Source organism: Cynocephalus volans, chromosome 14 (genome assembly GCF_027409185.1).
Source record: "Cynocephalus volans isolate mCynVol1 chromosome 14, mCynVol1.pri, whole genome shotgun sequence".
NCBI lineage: Eukaryota > Metazoa > Chordata > Mammalia > Dermoptera > Cynocephalidae > Cynocephalus > Cynocephalus volans.
In genome coordinates, this window is record NC_084473.1 from 9,784,137 (window position 1) to 9,808,011 (window position 23,875).

The window sequence follows — 23,875 nt, forward strand, 5'->3', positions numbered from 1 at the left end:
ATATATAAACATTCACATTGTCTAAAGTTTAAATACAATGTAGTCAGATGTTTGCCCCTAAGAATCATCAAGAATACAACAACTTTCAAATACAGGCTTACAAAGTCTGTATGATTATCATCAATGGCCTGACAAGGCAAGTTACAAGCAAAATAAAGTACAGTCTTCCCTTGATTTTTACAGAGTAGTTGCATTCCTGGTTAATTTTAAATGTTATTGAAGCCATAAAATAAAACTTTGTGTTTAAATATAAAACTAAATCAAAATGAAGGAGCAGCTGGACAATTTGTTACACCGGTCTTTGTACCTCTATGCATTAAAGGATATCTAGCCTCACTGACCTCTGTCCACTCGTGTCAGCGCTGCCCTCCCCACCTGGGCAGAAACACTGAATCAAAGGAACATACAAAATGTTGTGGGAGGTCAAAAGAGGAAATAACTATCTTGTTAAGAAATGAGAAGAATTTTTCTTAAGAAGGCACAAAATGAGCTGAATCTTAAAGGAGTAAATAGGATTTTACAAGCAGGTAGACGGTTTGGGGAAAGAAGGCATTCCAAGGTAGAAAGACCAGCATACGAAAAGGCACGACTGCACAAAGAGGTAGAAAGTCACTGAAGGTGGTACTCTTACAAAGGAAAAAGAAAGAAGAAAAACTACCCAATCACCAAGAGTACTAAAGGCACCGAACTTCACAATATTCATTATGAATTACTGTATTTGAATACTGCATCGGGGCAGTAATCTGGTTCTAGAGTCTGAGTGTGTCAAGTTCCTTAGCTTAATCTTCTCCATAAAATAATAAAAATATTCTCCAGTTTTGAGAACCTACACTAATTCTGAAGCACTAAATCAAAATGGCAACCTTAAGCAGATTAACTTCTAGATAAAAATGTTTCCTCAGTATTTTTTATTCACAAAATTTAGCACAGTGCCTATCACACAATAGGATCTGGTCAAATAAACATCAGCCATGGCATGGTAACATGCCAAAATGGATGCAACAGAAGTGGAATTTCATACAATTCTACCTTGAAATAGCATGGTGCTTTTCTTCAATTATTTGCTTTAATTATTTATTTTTGTCTAAGTCACAATGTGTAATAGTTAACAACCACTCTAAAATTTCTAAGGAAAAATGATAGTCTCCTCACTATGTTCCCTGTTTCTAAGCTCCTTCAGGGACATCATTATTATTATGGTAATCATGATCTCATACTGGTATGTCCAATTCAAATCTAATACCACAGGATTCTTCCTCCCTTATTTGTATCTTCTCGTTACACACAATGAAACTCTAGTTCCCACTAACATAATAGTAATACATGTACTTCATATAAAATTCAGAAGTGAAAAATAAAGTTCTTCTCCCTTCCCTGGGTTCTTAGACATCCAGTTCTTCCCCTCCCTCAAGGCAACCATCATTGCTAGTTTCTTGTACATTCTTCTAGAGATTCAAAATATTTAAAATCCACTTATGTTCCCCTCTGCCTCATATTCACACACTACACCTCGGTTTTTCATGTACATGCCTCTGAGAACATTCCATATCCATATATTTGTAACTTCCTCATTCTATATATAACACTGCACAATATTCTACTGAATGGATACCTTAATTATTTAGTATCCTCTGATGAACATTTAAGTTGCTTCCAATCTTTTGCTATTTCCAACAATGCACCAAATGTTTAATTGATCCTTAGGATTCGTTAAACTCTCCTCCCTGGAGGTAATTTCAATTTACGCTACCAGTAGCAGTGTGTGAGTGTTCCTATTTCTCAACATCTTTCTGAAGCCAGGGTATTACCAAACTTTAACAAAAGCTTTTCCAATTTAATAAGTGAAAAATATTTTACTACAGTTTTACTTGCAATTTTCTTATTATAAATGAACATCTGCATGTCCTTTTCTATTCACAGTGTGTTTATCTCCTTTGCCATTTTCCTAATGAATGTTTTCCTACTGATTTGTAGGAACTCTGTATCTTAATGATATTAGTTCATTTTCTAGATGTATCTCATGAAACTTCCTGTTAGGCAATAAAATTGCACTTACTAATATTTTTCTATTATATTAAATTAGATAAAATATTACCAACATTTCTTACCAATATAAGAAGTACAAGTTAACGTGACTATTTAATAAAATACACAAACAGAAGACATTAAAATGCAAGTCTCAATTTGCATTCAGTGTATTGCCTACCTGACCAAATGAAATGGTAACACATTTTAAATGTTACTTTCAGAGCACTGAAGAGCAATATATCAGACTGAAACACACACACAGTCCTCACTCACTCTCAGTATGGTGTACCTAAGAAATTTGTGACTCACAACCTTAAAACAGATTTGCAGAAACATGACTTTCTGGTTCTGGAATACAGTATCTCTTCTACTAAAAATAATCTAAATGCTGAATAGAAATAGATAAAATAGAAATATAGCAGAGTGCAAAAGGAAGGGAGATATATCCAGGTGCTATATAGGAAGCTACAGCAAAAAGTGAAAGTTTACAACACAATGACAGCACAGTGTGTGGGGAGGATGGAGCCCCTAGAAAAATTCTGTCTATCATCACTGATAAGAAGTAAGAAATCACCTCCTGGGCTTTGTTTTGGCTGTGGGGGTGGAGGGTGGTATATTTTCCCATGAAAATCCAAAACCAAAACCTATGTTCTGCACAGGTACTATTCAAATTTTTACTTTATATATGATATGTGAATCCACAAGTTGAAAATGTGTGTAAAATTGGCTAGAGCTCAGTGTGCCCAGGAGCAACAAATAATCCAAACCACTGTGTAAAGACACTTCCACAACCCAAGGTATACAAAAATCCCATTGAAAAAGCAACATTCATGCTATTAAAAATAACAAAACTACTCAATGAATAGATCCTTTATAATGAGGGGTCAGCAGACAGAAACAGGATAGTTAGTTCCCAAGAACTTAAAAAACAGTGTGCAATATAACATAAAGTAAGTATGCTAAAAATGATTAAGGAATCTTTTTTGCTTTTGTTCACTGTTTTTGGTGGCTGGCTGACACAGGGATCGAACCCTAGTGTTACCTGCATCATGCTCTAACTAACTGAGCTAACCAGAATCTTTTAAAGATATATATTTAAATATTTATGGATTAAGCAGATGATGCCAAAGACTGGCTTCAAAATAACTTGGGGCTGGGCATAAAAATAAAACAGAATTTATTAACTCCTGAGGCTAGGTGATGGATACAAAGAAGGTTATTATAGTATTCTCTTTACTTTTTTGTAAGTTTGAAATTTTTCCTGATTAAAATAATCAAAAGGATTAAAAAGAAAAAGGAACAAAAGCCAGGAGAAAAGAACAGGATACAAAGAATTAAGAAAAGGAACTTAATGGTTAGTTCACTTGGTTAGAACACGGTGTTATAACACCAAACTCAAGGATTCAGATTCAGTACCAAAAAGAAAAGGCAGCTGGGAGGTGAGGGAAGAAGAAAGCCTTTAAGAATTAAAAAACAGAAATAACTTTAAGAGACAGACAAAGAGAAAATTAGTAAAACAGAAGGCATGTTTGAAGAAACTACTCAGAACACTATAAATAACTAACAAGATGAAAAAAGAGAAGTTATAATATACAAATAGAATGATAAGGTCTAAGATAACATCCAAAAGGAATTGCAGGAGAACAGAAAGAATGAAGAAGAGATGTTATTCAGAGATAATGGCTGAGACTCTCCCACTAATAGTAGAAATATAATCTTCAAATTGGAAAAGCACCCTAAATCCCAAGCAAGATAAAATAAAAATAAATTCATACCTAGACCATCATGGTAAAATTGCAGAATGCCAAAGACAAGAAAATTCTTAAAAGCAACCAGAGAAATGACACGTTACCTATAAAGGAAGAAACAACAATATGACTGACAGTTGATTTTTTCATCAGAAAACAATCAAGTATCTTCCAAAGTGCTGAGAAAAACAACTGTCAGCTAGAATTCCATAACCAATTAAAGTAGTACATATACAAGCAGGTGCAAAATAAAGACATTTCCAGACAAAGACAGAGGCTCACACTCCCAGATCATTACTGAAAGAACCTTTCCAGAGTGGGAAGGAAGTAATGGAATAAAGGGAAGCTGCCAACTGGAATATTAACAATAACTAAAATATCAGAGTAACCAAAAATTTCCTGGTTATAATCTGTGAAGAGTTTCCATTCTCCCAAAACTGTAATACAGAATTATTACAAGATACTGAATAACAATACATGTGATAACCTCATGTTTGCAAAAGGTAGTATTTCAGATAGTTAAAAAGTACAAAAAAGTTCATATGCACAAAGGATTGAGTTGGCTGTTAAATCAAAAAAACATTAAGAGCACTAGTGTTTCCTAACTCTCTTTCAGAGGATTAAAGTTTTTAAGGTTATGTGTTTATTTTTTCCTTTAATCCATCAAGCGTCTGCTTTTAAGACTATACTTTCTGAAATCTGACAACTGAACTAAGATAATTTGTGTCCAGGAAATGTTTCATTAGAATGAAGCATCCCAAATATTTCAATAGCCTATTGTCTACTTTAAGATAACTGATAAGACATGGGTTCATTTGAGATATCATCGGCATGACAACCAATTCTACATGATAATAACCCACAAATCTCCTCTCCTACATGGGCAATTTACTTTTACAGCTCTGTACAATAGCTTCTTCATCTGTAAAACAGAGTTAAGGATAGTCTCTACTTCACAGGGTTGCTGTGAAGAATAAATGAGTTAATAAAAACACTGCCTGTTGCATAACCCTCAATCATCATGCACACCAAGACACAGACGTTTCTTTTACACAACGTGCTGAGTACCTCCTTGTATAATGACATCTGGATGGACCATTGGGACTTTAAACTTTATTCATTTCTTAAAAGTTAAATTTGCTTTTCTGACATAATCTACCATTGATTCTCCTACCCTATTCAGTTTTCTGTTGTAGGAAAAGGCACTCAGTTGCCCTAGTCAGAAACCTAGATGTCATCCTACTGCTTCCTTTGGCCTCTCTTCCACTGCCTGCTGAATTTGGTCACCCAAGTCCCTGGAAGTAATTTTTACCAGCAGTCAAGATTTCACTTAGAAACCTTCTCAGACAGGTAAGCATAGTATACTGTGGAAACATATGAGGGGTCTTCAAAGAGCTCATGGAAGGATTCTCATTATCTTTAATTCGATTTTTCCTTGAACTTTTAAAAAGTATCCTTGTATATCTCCTCTCACTTAACTATAAAACCACTGAGGAAAAAGACTTTATCTTGTCTAGATCTGATATATACAGCCATCCCTTGATATCCACAGGGGATTTGTTCCAGGAACCCCCCCCCCACCTTCCTGTGAATACCAAAATCCAAAGATGCTCAAGTTCCTTATATAAAATGATGTAGTATTTGCATGTAACTTATGTAATCCTTCTGTATACTTTAAATCATGTCTAGATTATTTATAATACTTAACACAATTTAAATGTTACATAGTTGTTAGGCTATTTATTTATTTATTTTATTTATTTGTATAATGTTATTTTTGTTTTCCTGAATATTTTTGATCTTCCAGTTGACTGAATCTGTGGATGCTGAACCGACACAGCCAACTGTGTATTTGTACAGTAAACTAATAAGAATGCAAAACTTGGCTACAGTCTTACAGTATATGAAGTAAATATATTTTTAAATTAAGGATGAGTTGATCAGAAAGAACAGCAAGAGGCATGGAAACAGAAAAGGGACAGACAGGAAAAAGACACAGTATGCAGTCTAATTCCTCTAGTTAACATGCCACATTTCCTAAGCAATTTCTGATTATGACTTGATTCCTATGAGTCTATCTGTCCACTGAAAGAGAGCGTACTGGTCATACCAACACAAGTATTGATTGCAATCTCTGTGCTACTTATTCCTCACTGTAAATGAACAAATTAACTTTGTTGGTTTTATATACATCACATGAGCTTGATTATTGTGGATCTATCCTTGAAAGATGACTCCACCCTGGTTATGTTTGAGTTCATGAGGCTAAAGGCCATACTATAAAGCACAGTAAACTCACAGAAGTAATGTAATCCCTCCCACCCCATCTCTTGAGAAATAATGCCTCCCCATCCACACTCCCAATTTCTATGTAGCATTACACAGCTGAGTATCCTTATACATTTTGTAATATGTATATATCTATTAGAACTCAATATGCCTTAAAAAGAAAAATATGTATTTCCAAACTTGTTTCTATACTTAATTATATCTACTAATTATTCCATCATCCTCCACTTCCTAGCCACCTTGGTTCATCAGTACTACGTTTGACTTTTCACTCTCCATTTCCCATCCCACCACTAGCTGTCAAATCTTATTGATTCTACCTCTGTAACAGTATTTTTTAAAAATCCATCTTCTCGGTTTCATCACTATTTCTACTACCCAAGTTCACCATATCATTTCACCTCAACTAATCCAATAACCTAACTGATCTGCCAGGTTTTAGGGTTCTTCTTTCTCTAATCCATTTTATACTCTGCTGACAGATTAACCTTTAATTCCATTCTGGGCATGTTAATTCCCCGCTCAAAAACCCTAATGGCCTGTTAAAGAATAAACATAAAGCCTAGCACTCAAAGTCCTGCAGAATCAGACCCCAACCTAAAGCTTCCAAGTAATGTTCTATGGTAAAGAGATATTGATCCCCTCCATCATCACAGAAGCAGGGTGAGAAATCCATTGTCCCCAGTTACCATACTAATATGGTTATTCTCTGTGTGCCATTACACGAAGGGGTTGGTAAGCACTGTCTTAACTGACTGACATAAAATTTATTTCTATTATTACCATTCCTGCACCAGCAGGAGGAGCATGGAGCAACAATAAGGTACCTCTCAAATACTTAAGTGGAACTCTAAGAAACAAAACATGAGTATCCCTTATGTTAGATGCTGGAAATACAGCTGGTATTGGGTGGAAAGTGAAAAAAGCAATCACTGGCAGTATCTCCAGAACTAGTTAGGAAGAGGGTACTTGGGTCCCTGAACACAGTCTTCCAACAATGAGGCAGCTATACTGAGGCTGGATGCAGCAACACTGGAGTAACTAGTCATTAAGATCATCCAACTACAGCCTCTTGTTGATTTCTGTGTTCACCAAACAATCTTTTTTTCCCCCAGCTGGTTGGAACAGGGATCTGAATCCATGACCTTGGGGTTGTAAAAAGCTGGGCTCTAACCAACTGAGCTAACTGGCCAGCCTTACCAAGCAATCTTCTAATGCTAATTTGGGTCCTCCTATAAATTTGCCTATAAGCAACAAACTTGTCTAGATATGACTCTCTGCATAAGTTATAGTTCTTGCAGCTTTCCTCTCAATGTACCAACAAATTAGATTTGGAGCCCACAAGGCTGAGGGACAAACATCTAGCAACCCTATCAAACAAGTATCTCTTCCTTATCCTGATTTGAAGCGAGAAATCCCTGAAAAAGTGTTATGGGTCTTCTTATCTTCAATTTATATTTATTAAAATTCATGCAACTCTGGAGCATTTATTAATGCGATATGCCTTTCTGGAAGAAAGGATATTAACATTAGAATTTGTGTAGACTAAAAATCACATTGTATAAAAAGTGTTTAAACTTTTGAGATCTGATTATATAAGTGATAAAAGACCTGATTAATTCCAATACTAGTTGGATTAATTAATGTTATGAGTTAATATGATGACTTGTCATTGAGTCAGAAAATTATTATGGACTCCTCAGACCCAATGGGGCATGTGCCCTGCAGTTATAGAGAAAGTAAAAATAAGCCAAAGAGTAGTCCATAAAACCTAGTGGCTAATTATTTTTGTGGGCAAAAGAAAAGAAGGAGCTAAAACCCACAGGATAAACAGGCAAAGGGGAAGGGAAAGAAGCAGATGAAACAAATCCAAGGCTCTCAGTAAAAAAAGAAAAAGCTTTATTTATCTCCCTGCCCAAAATATTTCTAAACCCTTTCTCCTGGTCCATAAGACTCTCTAGCCACCACCATTCCATGACCCAGACAAAATTACAGTAGTACTACTTTTGACATTTGCTAAGCACAGTTGTGCCTTAGACAGGATGGGCAGCACCCCTATAAGTGCACCCTTCAAAAAACAATCAATCACTTAAAAAAAAAATGCACTTGTGTAAAAATGTTCATCCTCTCTTCCAACTCAACTATTGAGCTGTTATGACTGCAGTGGTAAAGACACATAACAGAAAGTGTTGAAGACGCATGACAGAAAGAGTGTAGCTCTCACAAATAATGGGGCGATAAAGTGAGGATATGTGTGAACTGCAATGTGCCAGTATTAAAGAAAATCATGGTCTTTGTCCCTTCAATTCAAATCAGCTGAACCAATTCCAGGTATCAGAAACAAATACAATGTTCAGTCTATGACCTCTGTCTGTTCTATTCCCACATTTTAGCAGCTGAATACTGAGTGGCCATAACCACAACATAAAATGTTATACCTTCTGCTCAAACATTCCCAAGATACGCAGGTATGGAAAAACAGTTTAATACATCCACTGGTGACATTAACATTACCTTTGAAATTTGTCAACCTGTGTTAAACACAATTACATACACACAACCACCATTTACCAACATTTCCAGATCAGTGCTACAAAAAGAACAAAGGCAAATGCCAACGTCTATACTTTCTTCCCCTTAAAGAACTTGCAAATTTACTACTATCCAGAAGCTACTTTACCCACTGATTTACAAAGGAAAGGACAAATAAAGGAAACAAGAGTTTTCCCTAAAAATAATAAGAAAAAAAACCCCATGAAGTCAAATCTTGATTCAGTCACAAGTAATCAAACCAGACAGACATCCTGATGCCTAATAAAAAGGATGATACATTAATTAAAAATAATTCAAAATTACCTTGCTGGCTTAGTACATATGGGTCAAATTTTGATACATCGTAGGAAGGCTACTAAAGACAGAAAATGGTTTATATACTGGCAAGGACTTTAGTCTACATTCATTTGAGCTTTGTTTTTTCTAAGTCTATAACAAACTGAATTAAGCCACTACTACCATCAGAGAAATTATATATATGTATATATATTTTAAAGATGACCAGTAAGGTGATCTTAACCCTTGACTGGTTGTTGTCAGCACCACGCTCTCCCAAGTGAGTGAACCGGCCATCCCTATATAGGGATCTGAACCCATGGCCTTGGTGTTATCAGCACCATACTCTCCCAAGTGACCCACGGGCCAGCCGTAGCAATTATATATATTTTCGAAGGCTAATTTTTCCATCTATGGCTAATCCATGCCACATACATTTACCTCTACAGCTGTATCATACACAATCAATCCCTTACTGCCTCTAGTCTATCAGCTGTGTTACAGAGCACAAAGAGCAGTCAACAGGAATTTTAAGAGCCTATGGTAAGAAAATTATTCCACATTTGCAACTAAACTTATATGGGTTACTGATTATATTCAACTGAACTACTGAGTACAGCATGAAAAATAACCTTAAAAAATAAAGGAGTACTTAACAGAGGAAAAAATAAAGATGCAGTCCTTATTCTTATATACCCTTACGGCTTACCAATATTGATCTGAATTGGGTGTGATTTATTTGGGGACAGCCACAAGAGGAACTAAGGACACTGGTAAACTCCAGACAATATAGAACTGGGTCTCATCACCAGGTACGGTGAAAAAGAAAATGCTAGATAAATATAATCACACATTCTTTCAGAGGGGAGAAAATTAGAGCGCAGATAAGAAACTGCACAATATGGGAGACAACCATAGGCAGTTCCATTGTGGCTAGAGCACAGAGGGAATGAAGTACTAGTAAGAAAGGAGACTGAAAAAAAAGGCTAGAAGGTCTCACAGGTCACCTAAAGAAATCTAGACTCTATCTTATGTGGTAATGGCTGCAGTAAAAAGCAGTAATTATTTCCTCCCCCCAAGTCTTTATAAGCAATACAAGTATATATATTAAAACAGACAAAGGGAGCTGCTCTGGTTGAAGAGCATGTAGGTCTAAATCCCAGATCCCTCCCCACTTCCACATAAGAGAATTCAGAGAAAGAAGAGAGAATCTCAGAAGAATGGGGTGTGTTAAGGAAGGCTCTACAATGCAAGGCAGTGGGAACAGAAAGAGCACTATTCTAGAAAGGTAAGTTTGAGTTCCACAGCTACTTAGCTAAGTAAATTAATATGAAGGTACTTTAAAAAGTTCACGGAAAGATTCATATTACCTTTTAATTCTATTTTTCCACAAACTTCTTGAAGTACATTCCTATGCTTCAATTTCCTGACAAGTAAACACACGTCTCATCTACCTGTAACGGCACACAGGATAGTACAAGATAACAGATATGAAGGTATTAATAAGCTACAATTTGTAACTGACTATGGAATGTAGTGGCACCTAAATTATATTTCATAGGATAGGTGTGATTTCAACATACAAAAATGAGAAAGTAAATTCTTTACAAGTGAGAATTGCAGTGAGTAAAGGGATGGAAACAAAATACAGAGTGCTTAGGGTGAACAATTTGGAGCATGAAGAACAAAGGAACACAAGATTTGCTTAACTGAACTTATGCCCAATTACCTCTGGTTATCTTTTCCATAGTGTGAGAATTTCAGATCAAGGATATATGAACTGATATTTCAACAAATGGTGTTAGAACAACTGGATACCTACATTCAAAAGAATGAAGTTGGACCCTCTCCTCAAACCACATGCAAAAATTAACTCGAAATGGACCAAAGACCTAAAGGTAAGAGCTAAAATGATAAAACACAGAAGAAAGCATAGGTGTAAATCTTCACAACCTTTAGCAATTGGACTAGACAGTGGTTTCTAAGACACTGCACCAAAAGCACAAGCAACCAAAGAAAAAAAAATTGGATTTCATCAAATCAACAACTTTTCTGTTTCAAAGGACACTGTCAAAAAAGTAAGAATGTTCTCTTTGACAGCACATACACTAAAATTGGAATGAAACAGAGAAGATTAGCATGGCCCCTCTGCAAGGATGACATGCAAATTCATGAAGCGTTTCACATTAAAAAAAAAAAGAAAATAAAGAAATCAAGACAATCCATAAGATGGGAGAAAATATTTGCAAATCATGTATCTGATAAAGTTCTAGTATTCAGAATACATAAAGAACTATTACAACCTTACAATAAAAAGACAAATAACCCAATTTAAAAATGAGCAAAGGATTTGAATAGACATTTATCCAAAGATGACATACAAATGGCCAATAAGCACATGAAAATATGTTCAACATCCATTAGTCTTCTGGGAAATGCATATCAAAAGCTTAATGAGATACCATTTCTCATCCACTAGGATTGTTGGTGAGGATATGGAGAAATCAGAACTGCTAGTGGAATGTAAAATGGTGTAGCCACTTTGGAAAATAGTATGGCATTTGTCAAACAGTTAAACAGAATTACCATATGACTGGGTATACACCCAAGAGAAATGAAAACATATCCATGCAAAAACTTGTACACCAATGCTCACAGCAGCACTATTCTTAATAGCCAAAAGGTAGAAGCAACCCAAATGTCTATCGATGGAAGAATAGATAAACAAAATGTGGCATATCCATACAGTGGAATATTATTCAGCCACAAAAGGCACAGAATCCTGATACATGCTACAACATGCATAAAGATGATGCTACATGAGATATAGCAGACACAAAAAGACAACTATTGTATGATTCCACCTATAGACGTACTCAAGAGTAGTCAAAATCACAGAGACAGAAAGTAGATTGGTGGTTGCCAGGGGAAGCTGGGGAGTTACTGTTTAATGGGAACAGAGCTTCAGTTTTGCAAGATAAAGAGTTCTGGAGATAGATGGTGATGATGGTTGCACAAAAATAGGTATGTACGTAATACCACTGAACTGTACACTTAGAAATGGTTAAGATGATAATTTTATCTTATGCACATTTAACCACAATAAAAGTTTTATTAAAGAAGAAAAGAAAAAAGAATGAAGCACTGATACATGCTACAACATGAACAAACCTTGAAAACATTATGCTATGTGAAAGATGGCAAACACAAAAGACACACTTTGTATGATTCCATTTATATGAAATGTCCAGAATAGGCAAATCTATAGAGACAGAAAGGAGATTAGTGGTTGTCAGGGGCTGGGGGAAGGAAAAATGGGCAATGATCATTAATGGGTAAAAACATTTATTTTGGTGGTAATGATATTGCTCTGGAATTAGATAGTGGTGGCTGCACAACATTGTGAGTAAACTAAAAACGACTTAATCATATACTTCCAAAACTGTGGATTTTATGGTATTTGAATTATATTCAATTAAAAAATATATATTAACAGACACTCCAAGTTATTAAATAAAGACAATGAAAAAAATATAGAAAGCTTCTCTAACATGGATAGTATCTGCAACCAAGCCAAATTATTTTATAAATATTTCTTTGAAAGTTCTGGAGAAGATCATTAAGCTTCCTTAGAGGAATGAATTTTATTTTTTTGACCGGTAAGGGGATCGCAACCCCGGGCAAGGTGTTGTCTGCACCACACTCACCCAGTGAGCGCACTGGCCATCCCTATATAGGATCTGAACCTGCGGCCTCAGTACTACCAGTGCTGCACTCTCCCAAGTGAGACATGGGGCCAGCCCAAGGAATGAATTTTAAAAGGGAAATTATTTGTAGAGCAACCAAAGCTATGACTTTTAAATATATGTAAAGTGTGACTATGATTTTTAGCGTTGTCTTTGTTTTACTTCAGAAAATGTTAAAAACAGAACAAACAAAAATAGCATACAAGACAAAATGATCAGAGTACTTGTTAAATGAAAAACAATTCAGGGCTTTTACAGATTAACTTGTGATCTCTATCCATCCCCTTGATTCTACTTTCCCCAAACACTCTCTAATCATAAATTCTACTACTATAGAAAAGGGAGTACTATATCCTTTTGAAAAATGTTTGAGAACCTTTACTAACAATCTTACTAGGTCCTACAAAGACTCAACAGATTCGGGGACTGAATATGTTCTTTGATATCCTAATATCTAAAATAGTTTATAAACATCAGCCAGGCCATTTAGATTAAAAGCAGAAATTTTCAGAAACCTGTCTCAGACAAAAATAAATCACGAAGTACTTTTTGTTATCTGTATAAAGAAGATCACCTCTTTCTAGAGAGGTACAGTTGATTGTAAACAATAAAATAGAGGTATGGCCTTAACTCCCATCTGCTGAGTGAGTTATTCAAACTGCACCAGGTTACTCTGTACTGTTTTTAAAACAGCAATAATTAAAAACTGAAAAAGCATAACAGGAAATAAGATAATACAAAAAAATGTTATTGTCCTAATACAGCCTCATCTGTGCACAATAAATCAAATGCAAACTTGGATAAACAGTAAGAGAAATTTGCTGCACAAATAAATATCACCATTTAAATATTTTCTTTAACCTTAAACTTAGCCATTGAGCCTCACTGACTTATACTCCTCTATCTCCTTCCCTAATCTATTTTAGTTGTTAGTCTCTTGAACTTTTCTCTAATTAGATGGTTCTCAAGATTTTTTCTACCTTCCAAAAACCTTGGCAGGTATGGGGAATGAAGAGGAGAAAATAAAAATTTCCAGGGAGGAACCATTTGATAAAGATTCCCATCTCAATTTGCTGAAGAACACAGAGTCCCTTCAACACATACCATTTCCCTTTTCAAATATCAGTACCTGGATGTTGAAAAAGCTTTACAAAATTTTAAAAATATATTAAAAGTTAAATTATGCAAAAACTAGCTTTCACATAGCATAACTATACTGAGATATTCAGTCCTCCTAAACTCTAAGTTTGTGACATCACCAAGAACTAAATACCTGGACTCTGCAATCAGGCCCCAAATAATCAAGAATATTTTCTGACAAAATGTTACCTTTCTAACCTAACTTCTTCACACTTAGTCCATCAGAATCCCAAGAGGGCAACATGAGCACTGAAGATTTAAAAAGCAGTATATTCCCAAATAATTGGAAATAGTAACAGGCTGAAAGTCAGAACACCTAGTATAAAATCTGTATAACAAAAGGTGTCTAATACTGTGGTTTTTAAAAGAGCAAAAATTCTCTGAGCTGTGTTCAACTAATGTCTGTTTGGTGAAATGGGCAAAACAAGAGGGAAAATGGGAGTACTAATTCTAGATGAATAACATCAATAAGAGTTATCATGCAGTAAAAAGTATATGAAGATCGATATAGTTTACGATTTTAAAGCCCTTTTTACACACTTTTCCATTTATTTCCCACAATCATTCTGACATTTACAAACAACCATCTATGACTGTCCTTTCAGAAAGCAGCATGTCTATTAAATTTATAGAAGTCCTTGTTGTCATGGTCTCACCTCTAGCACCATCCTTTCTTCATTTCTCTAAATAAAGTCTGCAGAAAACACATAGGAGAGAGAATGTCCAAACGACAAAGTTAGTAAACTAACTAAGGATATCTTGTAAAATACACGTTTAGTACCATACTATGCCAAACCCAACTGGAGCAACAGATCCAGGTGATAAAGAGATCATGGTATAATGCTCATCTGGATAGAGAAAATGTAAATAGAGAGTTAAGACTGGTGTGAAAGACAAGTTTCATTGATAAATGATTTGACCAGCACTGGCCAACAGTTATCCAGATTTACTGTCTCTAAAAGTATCTATTTTTCAAACCTAAATGCAACCAGCTCCAAAAGATCATTCTCCACACATTTCATGCATGCCAACTCAGCTTTGTGGTTGGGGAGAGGGCAGTGAAGAGAGTATTAACCTTACATTAAGCATTCTCAATACAGTCATGAAGCACTAACGATGCTTCTGTTGACAACGGACCATGTATACAACAGTGATCCCATAAGGCAATAATACCTTATTTCTACTGTACCTTTTCTATGTTTAGACAGACAAATACCATTGTGTTACAATTGCCTACAGTTTCAGTAGAATAACATGCTGTATAGGGTTGTAGCCTAGGAGCAATAGGCTATACCATAAGCCTAGGTGTGTAGCAGGCTATACTAAGTTTGAGTAAGTACACACTATGATGCTCACACGATGACAAAATCACCTAAGGAAGCATTTCTCAGAATGTATCCCCGTTGTTAAGTGATGCATAACTGTATAAGGAAGCTGAAGCCATTTCAACATAACAGGTCTTTAGTTAGTTTTTCAGGAATTAACAGGGACTCTTACTACCCAATCTCTAATATCAACTTTTCTCTTCTTCATGATTACATCTGTGATTTTTCTGGTCACCAAACCTATAATCTTCATTTGGAATTAGGGAGGTAAAGGGGCAGGGAAATGAGAAGGGAGGGGAAGGTTTTACAAATTTCATGATCACCATGTAATGATGACTACTCAGAAAATAAAAGACTCAATCACCCACCACAGTAATGAAATTCCCCTAGTGCAGTTTTCAATGTATGGTCAGAGACCTTGAGAAGTCTCCCTCATACCCTTCCGGTGGGGGTGGGGATGGGGATGGGGGAGCCAAATCATTTTCCTTATAATAAAATGTTATTTGCTTTTTTCCCACTGTCATTCTCTCACAGTGGTTTTCCAGAAGCTACAAGAGATGTGATATTGCAATAGATTGAATGAAGGTAAAACAATGCCACTTTTCTCATTCGATTTTAAGTTATATTTAATTTTTTAAAAATGTTATTATTCCACTTATAAGAGGTACCTAGAGTAGTCAAACTCATAGAGACAGAAAGCAGAATGGTGGCTGCTGGGAGGAGGAGAGAACAGAGAGTTAGTGTTTAATGGGTAATAGAGTTTCAGTTGGGAAAGATGAAAAAGTTCTGGAGATGGATAGTGAGAATGGCTGTACAACAATGTGAATGGACTGAATGCTACAAAACTGTACACTTAAAATGGTAAATTCTATGTTACATATATTTTACCACAATTTAAAAAAACACATTAACTTCTAATGGGTTTATTATTCTAAATGAACTAGTAATTATTCCAAATGAATTAATTATAAATGAATTATTAACATTTTGCTTTAATTTTGAATAATGTAAATATCTATAGGTATAACCTACACAAACAAAAACTTTTGAGGGCCACAATATTTTTAAGTGTGAAAGGAGTCCTCAGAACAAGAAGTTTGTGAACCATTGCTCTACAATGTGGTCAATTATGGAAATCTTCCCCAGCATCCCATAACTCCATCAATCTAATGAGCACTTATCACCAAATAAAAACAAAAGCTATGGTACAAGTCTATCAGTACACCTCCTAAGTGGGTATCAATACCTTTCCATGCATTCTCATATCTCGAGGACGGCAAGATGCAGGCTGCACTCTTATTTTTGCTACAGTTATTAAAGACATTCAACCACAGTGATGTGGAATATCATACCCCTAATACCTGGCAACCAACAATTACAGTTAACACTCATATACCCACCATCTAGGTCCTACCATTCATCTTTTATCATATTTGCTTTATCTAACCATTTCCGAGTTTTTATGTAAACTGAAGATATCAGTACATGCATATCACTAATCAGTTAATCAGTTTTGTCTTTTGAAGCAAAATTTATGTGCAGTGAAACACACAAATTTTAGATGTACATTTGCTGAGTTTTAACGAATACGTATACCTATGTAACCCAAAACCATTATCAACATAAGGAATATTCCAATCATCCTAGAAAGTTCCCTTCTGCCCCTTCCCAGTCAATCCCTGCCTCTGCCCCCACATTGGCCACTACTCTTCTGATTTTTTTCCACCATAAACCAGTTTTGCTTGTTCTAGAATTTCAAATAAATGAAATCACATACGATGTACTTTTTCATGCAAAGTTTCTTTCATTTAGAATGTTTCTGAAATTCATCCATATTGTAATATGTTATCAGTAGTCCATTCCTTTTTATTGAGTAGTATTCCTCCATTTATGAATATATCACAGTGATTATCCAGTTTCCTGTAAATGGATTATTTCCAGTTTTCTGCTTTTAGAATAAAGCTGCTATGGGCATTCTTGTACAGGTCTTTTTCAGGACTTATGTGTTCACTGATCTAATGCAAGTTTTCTCGATCTTGGCATTATTGGCATTTTGCACTGGGTAATACTTTGTTGGGGAGTGAAGGGGGACTGTCCTGTGCATTGCATGTTTAGTAGCATCCAGGCCTCTACACACTACATGTTAATAGCACCTCCCTGACAACCAAAAAATATCTTCAGATGTTGCCAGAAGTCCCCCAGGGGTTGGGGAGTGGATAAAATCACCCTGGTTGACAAACACTGATCTAACCTTACACTTAGAATATTCCATTCCATTTCACTCTTAAAAAATGAACAACAACATAAAAAAAACCCCAAAACCTCTTGGCTTCAAGGAACTTACAATGTAAAGGCAAAAAACCTAAAAGTCAAGCAGTTTTAAAATTTTATTGCAATATTCTGTATATAAGGAAGGCTTCAATATTACAGACTCTGGAAGTTCTGTCCACCACAGATCTATATTCCCTCCCTCCTAAGTTACGAATGTTAATGTCTCATATTTATCACAATGCACAAATTCCTCAAAACAGAGATCGACACTGTGGTCTTAAGTAAGCCATGTATTTTAGGCCCACTGTGTTTCATTTAATTTCACCTGGAGTCACAGCACTTGGGTTCAAAATCCTTGCTCTACCACATACTAGCTTTGTGATCTTGGCCAAGTTACTAACTTCCTTATGCCTCAGTTCCCTCAACTTTAAAGCAGAAATACTATCAATGTAACATACAGAACAAAGTGAGTATACAAAGTGATTAAAATAGTGCTCAGTGTATAGTAAATCCACAACAAGGCAGGTACCATCATCACCAATCTACAGATAAAGAAACAGAGGCTGAGATATTAAGACACTTACTTGCTGGAGCTCACAAAACTACTGCATAAGGTAATGGAACAATGATTCAAAACTCTGATTCCAACTACTCAGCTATAAAAACGAATGAAATACTGCCATTTGCAACAACATGGATGGACCTTGAGAGAATTATATTAAGTGAAACGAGTCAGGCACAAAAAGAGAAATACCACATGTTCTCACTTATTGGTGGGAGCTAAAAATTAATATATAAATTCACACACACACACAAAAAAAACGGGCGCGGGGGGGAGAAGATATAACAACCACAATTACTTGAAGTTGATTCGACAAGCAAACAGAAAGGACATTGTTGGGGGGGAGGGAGGAGAGGGAGGAGGGAGGGAGGTTTTGGTAAGGGGCAACAATAATCAGCCACAATGTATATCAACAAAATAAAGTTTAAAAATAAATAAACAAATAAAAGTAAAAAACAAACAAACAAACAAAAACAAAACTGATTCCAGAGCCCATACTTTTTCCATTACGTTAATAAAATCACATTAAGATTCATTAACTGTCAAGAATAACTTATCAGTCTTACTCTAAAATAATGACCAGCATGAGACACATTTTCATGAAAAGAGATTAATTTTAGAACACATAACTAAATTCAAGCATAATTACCAAATTTACATGACACAGACCACTTTCAGAGATTCTCTACATTCATACACTATTTTAAGTGATTCTTGCCTTAAAAAACAAAAAGAAAAACGATGATGATTTTAATCTCTGAAACTGTTTAGGCATTATACTGAAGCAGCCTACTGATATTAGTCTACTAAAATTAGTCTACAGGAGAGGGATAATATGGTGTTTGAGACAGGTTACCTTACATACACTCTAAGTATCTGGATCTTATTCCAAGGTCACCAACTTTTTAAATGATAGATTTTGTTCCCAAGTCGCAGAAGGGCTTTGTGGACCCATTTAACTTTGATTTGCCCTTATCTCACACCGAAGTTCTTAATGATTCCCAAGCATCTTAAACGTGCTATTTAACCACTGCCTGGTTTTTCACTTAAACTTTGCTCCTCCCAACACTCAGTTAAGACCACTAATGATTTCTGTATCAAATCTTCCCAACGCCATCTCACTAAAGCCACCAGTTTTTTTTTTTTTTAACATTTCATGTATTGTTGACACATTCTTCAATCTGGACTTTTTCTTTTTTTTTGTTTTGGCAGCTTGCCAGTATGTGGCTCCAAATCTGTAATCTTGGTGTTATAAGGCCGTGCTCTACCACAACTTGGACTTTAAAAACGACTCGTTTTAGGGGTGGAAAGTCAGTGGAGAGGCAGAATGGCTAGGACCTATCTAACTTTACAGCCCCCAAATACTAGAATTTGAAGAGACCTAGAAATGCTAGCCCAGCCTCCTGGTTTTACAAATGACACTTAGACAGAGATAACTTGGTGAAACCTCTAACTTCCCTCAGATTTCCACTGAGAATTTGGTCTTGGCCATTTTGGCCCTTTACTCTTTAGAGTATTCATTTGGATTTTAAGATTTTTCCTGCTTCCACAGTTTAATAACCTCTCTCAATACAGTGATTATCAAAAGGGTTGAGGGCTGTCCACCGTGTTCATTTTGGATAAACGGTCCAAATAATCCCACCCCCAACCTACCCAATGAAAAGGAAAGAAGACGCTGAGAATCTGCTGTTGTGGATAAAATTTTTGGCTATCCTTCATGTTACTCTTTTACTAGTCTTCTGTAACCAAGTCAGTCTCACCCACTTTCTCCATATCAAATTCTCCTTCACATTCAAAGAAGAAAAAAATGAAAACCCTATTTTAGCATGCATATCCAGAAACTTTAGGTTTCACTATCCTCATTATTTTGATAGATTCCTTATTAAATTACTAATTTGTCAATTATTAGTCTCTTGTTCACTAGCCTATCATTCCCTTGACTATCAATTCAGATTAGACTGGTTAGCACTCAAACCATGAATTCTAGGTGCTGCTGCTACATGCCCACTATTCAAAAACTATTTAAAAATCCTATCTCCCCACTGTCAACCAAATGAGTAAAACATCCTTGTTCAGGCCTTCTCTTACATAGTTCCTACCTTCCTTTGTAGGCTTTTCTCCTGCAACAGCCCTACACATACTCTCCTCCAGTCATACTGAAACATTCTTCCCTGAACAAGTCCTATCCTGTATATTCCTTCTGCCTGGAATACTGACACCCCCCTCCCCAATCCTCCCTCAGTGCTCACCCCAAAAGCTTTGTGAAGCCTTTTCTGAGGTTTCTGTTTCCTTCAAACTACACAGCATTTTCTTCATATCTATTTTATAAAATCTTATATTATTCAGGTTTGTTTACCTCTCATATGCACTCTACATTATAAATTACTGGAGGGCAAAACCTATGATTCTCAGCTTTGTTCTTCCCCATACTGCTTACCACAGTGCCTTGCACACAGCAGGCTCTCAAATACAGTCTCCAACTTGAAGATGTGCTTTCCCAGGATATTTTTTATAGGTTGGCCATCTAGCCACAATTAGTTTCTTATGACACTTTACTAATAAAATATTTTATTTATACCTTGGTGTCACAGATTAATCAAGATCACCTCTTCTATTTCCTCTTGGTATTAAAAAAACTGTCCTAATTTCAGGGGTTCTCTCCTATTGAAATGATCCTGTATGAAAGGTCTACTCTAATATACCTGGTCTCTCTCTCAAGTCACATATTGACTAAGCAAAAATCTCTACTTATGCCATCATAAAAACCAAAATTTATAAAAGCCACACACACACAACCCCCCCCCCCAAAAAAATCCCAAATATTCCTTTGGCTCAGGGTTAACTTGATAGAATGGGGAAAATCTTGTGGTAATTCTGAATTGCTACAGGTAACTAACAAACTGCAAAGTAATAAAGGAACAGAAAAAGAGACTGAAATACCCTGTGACAGCACCTGAAAGTAATATATATATATGTGTAATATATATATATATATATATATACAGTAATATATATATATACAGAAAACTTTGTTAATAGATGGAGTTCTTATGAGTCTTCCCTTGATAATAGATAACATTTTCTTTCTTCCTTTCTTTTTTTTTTTTTTAAAGATGACCGGTAAGGGGATCTTAACCCTCGACTTGGTGCTGTCAGCACCATGCTCACCCAGTGAGCCAACCAGCCATCCGTATACCCCATAGCCTTGCTGTTATCAGCACCACACTCTCCCGAGGGAGCCACCGGCCCACCCAATAGATAACATTTTCAATAACCATTGCCATATGCTTTTGAAGCCTACCATCACTTTCAAGTTGGCAAATTTCTTGGAATGCTATCAATTCAGATCAAAAAGCTTTTATGAGTGCCTCCTCTATGCCAAGCAGGGAATGGAAGCTAAGAACACATAGATGAATAGACTATAAGAAAGTCTCGTCTTCATAAAACAAATAATCTCAATAAAGTTTTTTCCACTTTGGTACATACTTTCTGAATTGCTTTGTTTGCCCCTTTACCGGCTATTTCCATCAGCCATGATTTTGTTCAGATCACCTGTCATTCATATTAAAAAAAAAACAGGTAGGTTAACAGTTTTTTTTTTTTTTTTTTTTTAGGAGGAAGAAAAAAACGTATTCCCTACTCCACCAGTCTGATGGGAGGGAGAGAAGGCTGGGAGGGAAAGAGGAATTTTTTCCTCTATTCCCTTTTGAAAAACCACCATCTAGCATGCTTGTCTTTCTAGTACTTTTTAAAAGTACGATGTGGAACAAACACGTCAAAAATCCGTAGGCCTCTTGTAAAAGTGACACTTAAAGAAAGGCAAACTATATCAGATATTTTTCATTTTACCCATAGAAACAACTCTTTGCAGCATTAAAACATTGAAAAACACTGCAAGATACAATGCTGTTATTGAAATTTTAAAACTTATCTTATTGATCAAAAGATCACTGCAATGACAAAGCTAAAAATGTTCTCTCTCACTAACAAGGGTGAATCACAGGAGCCACCTACTCCACCCAACAGCCTCCCTTGCTAAGACTGGACAGTTCAAAACCTGGAAAGCTTTCTTTGCCTACTCCACACCAGAAATGAATTCATTCCAACACATTAGCGTTTAACTGTAGCTATGCAATAGCAAGGGAATGTTATTAAATACTGAAATTGACCAAACATTTTGTTCTTTAGATTTAGGGATACCCTTTTCACATTTACCGAACTCCCCTTTTCCCCCATTTTTAACAGGGCAAAGCTCAACAGATATTTACATGAAAAATAAAGTATCTGTTCAGATTTTCTAAGTACCTTTCCATGACCAGGTCTGGGTGTAAAACCTATCACAGGGTCTCTATCAAAAAGGTGCCTGCGCCTTGTTTTACTTGCCTGAAGCCTATGGAATTAAACACATTTAAAGGGTTCACAAAGCTTCTCAGTAAGCAGTCTCCCAGTCCAAGAAGCTGAAAAATGATTTTCACTTTGAGCAAACCTACTCGGATGTTTCAGTTATACTGTGTGGCAGCAACCCAGCATCTGGAAAAAGACGTACTCACCCTTGGAAAAGCGGCTTCTCGAGTCTCAAGAACTGAAGCAACACATTAAGGAAGCCAGTGGCTCACCTTCCCAAACCCTCTCCACCAGCAGACAATGAGGCCAGCCCTGGCCCACGTTCCTCTCCCGTGCCCATGAAATCCCCAACCAAAGGCATCCCGGGGCTCCGCGCGCGCCGCCCTCTCGCCGCACCGAGGCAAGCGCGGACTCACCAGGACCGTGGTGCAGATGGATCTCAGCTCGGACTCCACTTTCTCCCGATAGTCCTTAATCAGCTGCAACTTCTTGTCGGAGGTGTCGGTCTTCTGCTCGATGCTCGAGATGACCCTCCAGGCGGACCTGCGGCCCCCGACCACGTTCTTGTAGGCCACCGACAGCAGGTTGCGCTCCTCGTTGGACAGCTCGGCGCCCTGCTCGGTCACCGCCTTCATGCAAGTGGCCATGTCGTCGTAGCGCTCGGCCTGCTCGGCCAGCTTGGCCTTCTGGATCAGCTCCGTCTTCTCCATGGCGCGCGGGGCCGGAGCCGAAGACGAGGAGAGCGAGCTCGAGCGCCGACCGGGACCGGGAGTCCTCCGCCTCGAGAGCTGCGAGGGGCGGGGCGGGAGACGAGAACAAAAAGGAGGGAGGGGAGCGCCGTCAGACAATGCGGCCCGCCGCCCGCCGCCCCCTTTTGTCTCCCCGCACACGCGGCCCGGGGTAATCGCCCCCGTCCCCGCCCACGCCGGGACGCCGAGACGCCGGGGGCCCCGCGGCGGGAGCGGGCGGAGGCGGCGCGGGGGCGCGGCGCGCGGGGAGCCGAGCCAGGGCCGCTCCCGCCACCCCCGCCCGGCCGGCCCAAGATGGAAGCGGCCGTTGGGCCCGCACCTTCCCGCCGGGAGCCGTCCCTGAGGAGAGGGTGTCGACGGCCGGTCCTCCCGAGGCTGCGCGTCCGCCCGCCCTCAAACCCGGCGCGGCCGGAGGAGGCCGGCGGCAGACCCCCGCGCTCACCTTCGCGTCTGTGCGGCCGCGAGGCTAGTCCCACCACTTTGATCTGCTTTGGGCTTTAGCCGAGGACCCTCCCGTCTCAGCCTAGCATGGCGGCGGGGGGGCGAGCCGTCGCCCAATGACGCGCCGAGTTTTCCCCAAGAGTCCCGCCTCCCGCCCCGCGCCTGGCCAATGAAGGCTGAGCGCGCGGAAGGGGGCGAGGGGGAGGGGGCGGGAGGGTGGGTCGGCCTGGGGAAGTTCGGTTGGCCGGCAGGCTGCGGCTTCGGCCACGGGGTTTCCTCCAATTAGATCCAGGGTAAAAGGACGTCACTGTTGCCATGGCGATGCTGTTACTAACTCCCCTCATCCTCCCCACCACCCCTGCACTCCTGGGTGCGGCACGAGACTTAGAGGAGCTCACGAGCT

At 37.8% G+C, this 23,875-nt stretch overlaps 1 protein-coding gene and 1 non-coding gene across 3 annotated transcripts in view; one reads left to right on the forward strand and one right to left on the reverse strand.

Moving 5' to 3' along the window:
• YWHAQ (tyrosine 3-monooxygenase/tryptophan 5-monooxygenase activation protein theta) overlaps positions 1-23,559 on the reverse strand; it is a 36,712-nt gene extending 13,153 nt beyond the window's left edge. The window contains exons 1-2 of one of the 2 annotated variants that reach the window (XM_063078332.1): positions 23,474-23,559; positions 22,699-23,070 (exon numbers count right to left, since the gene is read on the reverse strand). In XM_063078332.1, the coding sequence (XP_062934402.1) occupies positions 22,699-22,992 (294 nt within the window). In that variant the 5' untranslated portion in view covers positions 22,993-23,070; positions 23,474-23,559. Of the gene's footprint in view, positions 1-22,698; positions 23,071-23,350; positions 23,424-23,473 lie in introns of those variants that run through there. The other variant, XM_063078333.1, reaches the window with a different exon arrangement.
• On the forward strand, positions 10,981-11,085 carry LOC134363511 (U6 spliceosomal RNA). Its single transcript, XR_010021745.1, has one exon. It is a non-coding gene; the product is annotated as a U6 spliceosomal RNA (small nuclear RNA).
• Positions 23,560-23,875: the final 316 nt, after the last annotated feature.